At 35.5% G+C, this 8,360-nt stretch overlaps 1 protein-coding gene across 6 annotated transcripts in view; it reads left to right on the forward strand.

The window, feature by feature from the left end:
- The window catches only part of LOC119653222 (trafficking kinesin-binding protein milt), a 183,560-nt gene extending 176,985 nt beyond the window's left edge, over nt 1–6,575 (forward strand). For all 6 annotated transcript variants that reach the window (XM_038057802.1, XM_038057801.1, XM_038057800.1 and 3 more), the window contains 2 exons: nt 26–204; nt 288–6,575. In XM_038057802.1, coding sequence (XP_037913730.1) covers nt 26–204; nt 288–1,036 — 928 coding nt within the window. In that variant the 3' untranslated portion in view covers nt 1,037–6,575. The remainder of the gene's footprint in view (nt 1–25; nt 205–287) is intronic.
- The last annotated feature ends 1,785 nt before the right edge of the window (nt 6,576–8,360 follow it).

Consider the following 8,360-nt stretch of genomic DNA (forward strand, 5'->3'; position numbering starts at 1 on the left):
TAAATGATATTTCTGTAACTTGTAGTTGTCCACCAACCCCGCGATCTGGCATGTCGAGGAGAAATTCGTGTTCCACTTATTCTGTAAATATGGGATTGGCATCCTTGTTGAATGAGCGTGGAATTAAGGCTATTACACCAAGTGCGTTAAATACACCAGCGGGCCCCAACTATTCACCAACAGTGACCCCATGCAATAGTCCCGGTAAGAGTTGTTCCGGTTTGCCCATTGTTTCACTTTAGGTATAAACCTTTTGATATCTATTATTTGCATTTTCTACTTTGCAGAAGGCTCACCAACTCGTTCTCAATCACCGGAACCGTTGCTTGGTATTCTCTCTTCAGGTGCCGATCTTATTCGCCGCAAACTTTTGGGAGAAGTTGAACGGCCAACAAGAAACCATCCAAAGCAGCAAAAAATCATGTTGTCAAGATTAGAAAAGAGAGCTTTGAGGTCGCTACGTCTTCTTGAAAAAGTGGAAAGTGTTGGACTAGAGAACATTATAGGCTCACAACCAAATGCAATGTCACAATTGTCAAGTGGAATCGCGAATCGAAGTGTAAGTCCCATGGCACAATTAACAAGCTTGAAGAACCTGTCAGCCAGCGGCAGTGGCTTGAATAAAGGCATATCGAACGACAGTCTGAAAAGCTTTACAGATAGTGATCTTCCCAGTTCAATATCTTCAACGGATGTCGACAGTGATGATAGTAGTTTGAATGTGGCCGCAGCGAAAGAAAGTTCATCGGCTGTCCCAAATCCTGTCGATATTCGTCTGAAGCAAATGCAACGCCAAAAGTCACGTCGAAACCTGAAGAATGGAATCGGGCAACGTCCAGATCTAGGAACAGTGGGCGGTAAAGTCAGGCCGGATCTAGGTCGTGTGGATACCGGTGCAAACGCAAAGAAAGCTAGTCCTCCACCACAAAAGCAGAAACAACGGAGCGAAGAGAAAGTGGCAACGCAATCAATGACACAATCGTTCGTAGGATCAATCAGTTCACTCTTCTTCGGACGAAAGGGTGGATGGCTGTAAAGTAACGTCTGATGTGTGTGTGCAAAACAAACAAGCTGGGACTGTGCGGTCCCTGTAGTAAAAGCACATTCGTGCGCCGGAGTGAGAGTCGGTCGTCTATTGGCTTTTATCGAAAGCAATGCTTGGGCCTCACCAAGCCTTGACATTAAAATGCCATCAGTATTCCAACAACATCATAGCTGATGAGAAGAGAAAGTCTGTAAATGACGCAAGCACAACAAATTCGGCTCAAACATCTTTTAAACCCGCAGCAACAGCTACACATACAAACAGTAAAAACATCGACAAAACAAGCAAATTTAAATTTAAGTTAAACGATATCTAGGGGCAGTTACAGTAAGTAAGCTACAGTTCAATTCTATATTCTATAAATTGGCAAATGTGGTGAACACCGTTCCCCACGCACTTGTAAATACACACACACTTCAGTCGTAAAAGTAGAGGGAGGTGGAAAAAATTATATAACATCGCTATTATTTGTAATAGGAACAAGAATTGCGCGCCCAACAAACCGAGACTTAACAGAAATAAAAGAAAATTGAAAGTGGTAAATAGCAGCAGCGAAAAGATTATGAAGTTAAGCCGAAACGTAATGTTTGTCAATTTATTTCGTATTCAATATTATTTAAATCAATATTTATCATCGCAAGCCACAAACAAATCGCATACACACAGTCGATTATAGTTTTTGTCCGCCGCTTTACGCTTTTTTACAGTAATATGATAAAACCAAGTAAATATAATTATATTTTTTAGTAGAATAGTTAGAATTTATTAGAATGGGACGTCTGATTAGCGTTTAGTCGATAAAAACAAATCGAAAGAGACTTAATGTAGCCGAGGCGAACTGATTTCTGAGTAATTTAGTTTGAATGATTTCCATTAGAAAATTCAGGACGCTAAACGCGATTTATATTTCCTACACATATACACACACATTCAGAAGATGGAGATATTTTTTTTTTTATAATTTTAAAGAGAGGTGTTGTAAACGTTTATATTTGTATAGAATTTTTGCCGGATTTTAAGGAGAAGGAAACAACAAAAATTCCAAAAACGACAACAACAATAGTAGCAACAGCTTTGTAACATTGATGATTGTAATAGTGATTGGAAATCTTCATACTTTGCAGAGAACAGTCTCAATGTAATAGAGGGAATTTCGTCAAATGAAAATGTTTATTTTATGAAATTTCTATTCGTATGGAAGTTTAAATTCGTGAAACATTATCTTTTCGGTTCTTTAGGTTCGCTTTATATTTTTGGAGACCTCAAATCTCCATAACATACTATATTTAACTATGATTCGAAAAGGAAGGCTATGACGAACATTTTGTTCTGTTGGAAACGCAAATCTATTTACTTAACACTTTAGCGTGGAAGCTGGCTCGCAGTCACTACGCTATCTTAGAAAATGTATGTCAAAGTTTAGTTGGAAAATTATTGGTGTCGGGAACAAATGGGGATCTTGAATGAGCTAAAAACATATCGAGAAAAAAACGATGATTTTTGCGAAACTTATCGATGAAATACCGAAGAATTTATGGCAATAATAAACGAGCACTTTGTTGCATAATTGGACTGTACATGTTTTATTGTGCTTGCAGAGATGTGTGGTTTTATGGTGAATATTCTTGATTTGGAATGAATTTGAATGTATCATTTTTCAAATAATTGGAAGCAATACAAATATGCAGTTGGATAGCTTTTGCCATTTTGATCAGTCGACCGAAATGTATTTACTTTTTCTCCACTTTTGGGTCCATAAAGCAGTATATATCGTATAAAGCTCCTCGTGCTTAAAAGCCATTAAAAATAATTCTCTTAGTAGCACTTTTGAGGTTGAAATCACATTGCTAACTAAGGCGATGAGGTCACCCGCCTTTAACGCCAAATTTTAGATATCCCCAATAATGTATGGTTTAATGTCAATACTCCTTACTAACAATTCCAATCATTTGTCCCCGTAAAAATTCCTGTGTAAATACTTTTTTATTCAAAAAACGCCAAACATCTTGATCTTCTAGGGCCAAAAATTGACTTTCTCTCCTTTGAAACAGCGATCATTATCTCTTAAAGCTGGATATGCCCTTTATTTGCTCACAAGCTCGACTTTTCCTCTTAATTGGCTGCATGATGCGTGCGGTGGAAATGAATCGTTAAGACCAACTAAATTTGTATAAAAAATCCTTCCCAATATTTAGGCACAATAAGCAACAAATCAACATTTCATATTTGGTTAACACATATTCTGTTGCAGTAATTCTGAAAACAATCAGATTGCATTGTATTGTTTCAAATTCACTTCGCCGTGACGATGAAAACGTCAGCAACCTTCCGAAAGTTCCTTATTGATAACCAGAAAACGCATAAAAACGATGAACATTTTTTTTACTGTTTTGCCTTTCAATGCTACTGAACTGTTGTTATTCTCTAAATTTGGGGAAGCTGACGCTTCTCAATAGAAGTGCTAACCAAATCGTTCCAGTCAAATGACCAAAAGTTGCCCGCAGTCCTGTTGATAAGGGCTGATTTAAAATTTCATTTGTTAAGCATAAAAAATGACCATTCCACTTGTGTTGTCTATTTTACGGAGCAAGACAAATTTATACAATGTATTGTATAACATTCCTAAAACCACTTTTAGCACGTTTCCTGTTTTTACGATTGTGTGCATTAGTGCTGCCACACTCTTTTGTAAGCTCTACCTCGCTGGTGATATTCATATCCAACTATTTATATTCGTAACTGTTAGATGCTTCCTGCCATCCAAAATTAGACCTGTAGGCTTAGTGTTTTTTTAGATGTTCTAAATTTTCTCAATAATTATCATTAATCGTCCGAAAACCAAAATATTGAGTACGTGACTCTTTGCACAACATAAATTCGTAATCATAATTTTGTGCTTGTTTGGCCAAAATCACGAAGGTGTCTTATTTGATAACTATTTAGCAAATTCATTCCTATCGGTTGAACCAAATGCCGAAATATCACTCCTTAGAATATTGTCCCGGGTGTCAAAATTCATCCAAATAAAACCACAAAACCAAAAACTTAAGGTTCTTTATTGCAACACAATGTCAGTCTAGAAAAATCAAGTTAATCTAGTATCCAACAGCCACTTCTCTAGCCACAATAATCTCCGCGCACATTTGCTTTGAAATAACAACTGATTCCGACCAGTTCTCTTTGAAGTCAGTTTTTCGACTAAGTCAAATGTTCATTTATATCTTTTGAATTTTCAACATCGACAGCAGGCACAGTACGTGTAGAATTTATTTTTGCTATTGTTAAATAGCAATATTGATTTTGGTAATTTGGGAATTTGGGGTGAGATTTATGGACATTATCTTGGAATCAAGTTGATAAAATTAACAAAATTATGACGCATAGTAAAAATAATGATTAGAACAGAGAAAATTGTTGTTGATGCGTTCAACATTGATTTTATTTGGCGAAATTTTTCTAAAGTTATACAATTCGACAAATTCCGTGTGTTATCACTTGCACTCTTGTTTCTTGAAATCCTTTTTTTAACTAAATGTCTTCTTTTCAAAGCTTGTACATGTAACGAATGGGAAATATGTTAACTTCTTATTTATGTGGAAGCCAAGATAATTCGCTCTTTTACTATTTTATTATAGAGAATATCGAGTCTTTGCTAGTAATTATTAAGAAAATAAGATCCAAAGTAAATGGGAAAAGCCATTCAGTCTGATTAAAACCCGCGCTCTAGACGGAGCAATCTGATTGCTAACCAAGTTGCGATTCATTTGCCACAGACTATGTAACTTCATTACGTTCTAAGATCTTAAAAATATGTTTGATGGGCGTTTGTTATTGTTCCACAATGCTGAAGCTGCAAACCACGCTAGTTGCCATGCTCCACATACAAATATTAAAATTGTTCGATATTCTTGCAACCATTACTGCAACCCGGGGGAGCAAGCGTAACTTGCCCATAGGCATGCAATTTGCAACTTGGTTGCACCCATGTAACCCGTCCGTGGTCGCGATAGGTTTTAGTTTCTGTGAAATGAAATGAATTTCAACCAATTTTACACGCCTTCTCTTTCCAAGAGCACACAAGGGAACATTCTCGATCTACTCCTGAGTGAAAATGGACTTCGAATCTAGAAGACTTGAATAGAACTTACGCATAAATGAGTCATGTTAACAAAGCTAGTAATTATGAAATGCTGTTGTTGTATGATCTGCAACGCAGTATTTTAGTTGCAGGCATTTCTGGCGAATCTTCTTCGAAGATTTACTAGCAAGAGCCTTAGCATGATTGTATAAAGCTTTTTCCTTTTCTGCTTAGTATTTTTCTTTTTGTCTCACTTATATATTAAGGCAAAGTCAAAACAACAACGTTAGATCTTCAATGGTATTTCTGAAGTGAGTTGCGGTAAAATTTCATCGATAATCTCCTACCAATCTTCGGATCACTGTTGCTATGCTTAATTTTTTCTACTCGTTTGAAAATTCCCCCAAAAGTAAATAATCGAAAAATCATTTTCGTTCAACAAAAACACAATTCTGTTATATTTTCCCGACACCTCAGGGATGCAAGATTCTCTTCTTGTATATGTACTCCATTGTACTTCCTCGTGCTATTATTTCCAATTTCTCTTTACCTGCGAGCCAATTATCATCAAAAAAACATACAACAAAGTGTATTAACGGCCCCGATGGTATCACCTAAGAACCTGAGAAGCATAAACCTCCTACGAATTGATTGACAAAAAATCAGAGTATGGAATGAGACAAAAGGTCTAAATTGCCCAGTGTCATGGAATCTTTATCAATTCGGTCTATGGCAAAAAGAAAAAAAAGATAACTAATTCGAAATGAACAAAAAGCAAACCAAGCAAAAATAACATTAGTGATGAAATATTTATTTTCTTAACTACATTAAAAGCTAGTAAGTAGGCATAAAGGAAGGCATAGGAAGAAGATGCAGACAAGCGTATGCTTTATAACAAAATACTATTGGATGAATCCAATGTTACATGAAAATTTGAAATTCGTTGACATATAAAAACATTAAAATAAGATGGAAAAAATATCAATAAAACACACAAACAAATATTCAATAAAAAACGCTGTGTATAGTTTTTAGTAAGAAGGACTCGCGTTTCTTCAGAATTAAATATGAAATACAAAGATTTCACTTTTATTTTCACGTGCGCTACTATTTTTCATTTTATAACTGAGGACAGCAAGTTATATGGGAACCTAATTATTGTTATGTGTAACTTTTCGGCGCTTTATGTCCTTCGGTTGGTGAAATTAATTTATTTATAAATTTGGCTTGGTCAAAAAGTAAAGTCAAACAAATCGGAACAGAATGCTGCTTAAATTAGCAAAGCCAAATTAGCCAATGAAAATACAAAAAAAAAATTGAAAATAGAAAGACAGAAATCGAAAAAAAAGTTAAATAAAAAAAAACTGTTGAGTTTCTTTTTTCAAATTAGGTTGTAGTAACTGTTATTGAATGAGAAATGCTAAGAAATAAAAAGGAAATATTTAATTTTAATTATTTTTCGTTTTATTTGTTTTGCTGTGTCTAGGCAAATATTTTTTGGTATTTTAGTTTTCCAACAAAGCCCTCCCACGTCCCCTTACAACGAATTTTCGGTCCCCCTCCCAATATTTTTCCAGGAATGTTACTGTTACTGTGGTTACTTTGTTCGAAATTCTTAGCGTAGAGGTGCTATATCACACACATATTGTTTTATAAGGAGAAAAAGAACTTATGCCATGTAGCAAATGTATAATATTGTAAAAGCTAGGATAAAACTCTTAAATGCACTTAAAGGATTCAAACTACCTAAGAGTAAAAGTGATATAATGGAAAGTGAAAACTATTTTACTTGAAGAGGTTTAAAGTGAGGCTAAGGAGTTAAAAGCAGAATAAAATGCTAAACAATTACTGAAACATTTTGGTGTTTTATTGAAATCAAGTATCAAGCGACTATGTTTGAACAGGGTGATAGCAGTAAGTAATTTCTCCATTGTGTACGGTGCTACAGACTGACTCGCCTCATTCCGTTACGGACATGCAACTACGTCCTTTATATTGAAAAAACTGCAAACTGCCTGAAGGTCACATTCTAGCGGGATTTAATTCTTTTTCGTGCGGAACCCATAAGTCTGTTTGAAGCAAGTTATGACTAGTGTTTTCATAAGGTAAAAAATGCATTGTAAGTTACTTATTGCGGAGAAAGTACATATGGAAGCATATTATTTAATCATTATGGGCAGAGGCAGCATTATCAAGAACTTTGACTCAATTTGACTTTTATCTGTTCTTAGCATACACCATAAGTTTGGTAAGTGGGGACGAGTTGATATTAAAAGTCCATTTAGGAGACCTGTGTTGGTATCAACTCACGCGATTTTATTTCATGGAAAGTTTCCGGTAGTATTTATTATTTTTTGTTTTGGGCGCTTGGGTTTCTTCAAATAATTAGCCCATTAGAAGAATACACGACGGTATAATATCTTTGACAACAGAACTTTATGCACACTTCAAGGTATATCGCATCAAGAATATTCTTGATCCCTGGTATTTCTCAATCATAAACCTGGATTCGAGTGAAATATGAAATCAGTGCATTGAGAACTTTCCTCAAAATTATACCCAACTTATTCATCTCAAATGGTTTTGTTCGAAATGTAAAACCACTTTATCCGGAATATGGCCTACAATACCCTTTAAAAGAAGGGGTCGGATCATTATATATTATAATATTCCCTTTTTCGATGTTTGAAGATACCATCGAATATTGAGAGATTGATGAAATTTTTATCAAATTGGCTTTTAGATGTAAACTTCTGCTTATAATTTTGTCGAGTCCCATCACCGCTCCACTTAATTATCTTCGATTAATGGCTGGAGATTATATTCAGAATTGTTACAGTTTCGTCCCTGTTTTTCACTTGTTTCATTTGGTTATTTGAAGGTATCATTATTTGCTTTTTGTCGAATTATTTTATATTATTAGGTTGATAAATGGTATTGATAGGTAGATTAGCATCCATTACTATGCCAAGTGCTTCAACAGGAGATAATCAAGTCATATTGTTTCTAAATCACGTTGCTGAGTACCATCTATAAGATATTCTCCGTTATATTGCTAGGCCGGATAGCCCCATACGCTTCACCCATAGGCTTCACTCCAGCCAAATCAGCAACAGATCAGATTTTCTCTCTGCGGCAAGCGATGGAAAAACTGTTGGAATATGGACAACAGCTGCACCATCTATTCATCGACTTTAAAGCCGCCTATGATAGCATAGCCAGGGTAAAACTATACAC

This window comes from Hermetia illucens, chromosome 3, assembly GCF_905115235.1.
Source record: "Hermetia illucens chromosome 3, iHerIll2.2.curated.20191125, whole genome shotgun sequence".
Classification (NCBI taxonomy): domain Eukaryota; kingdom Metazoa; phylum Arthropoda; class Insecta; order Diptera; family Stratiomyidae; genus Hermetia; species Hermetia illucens.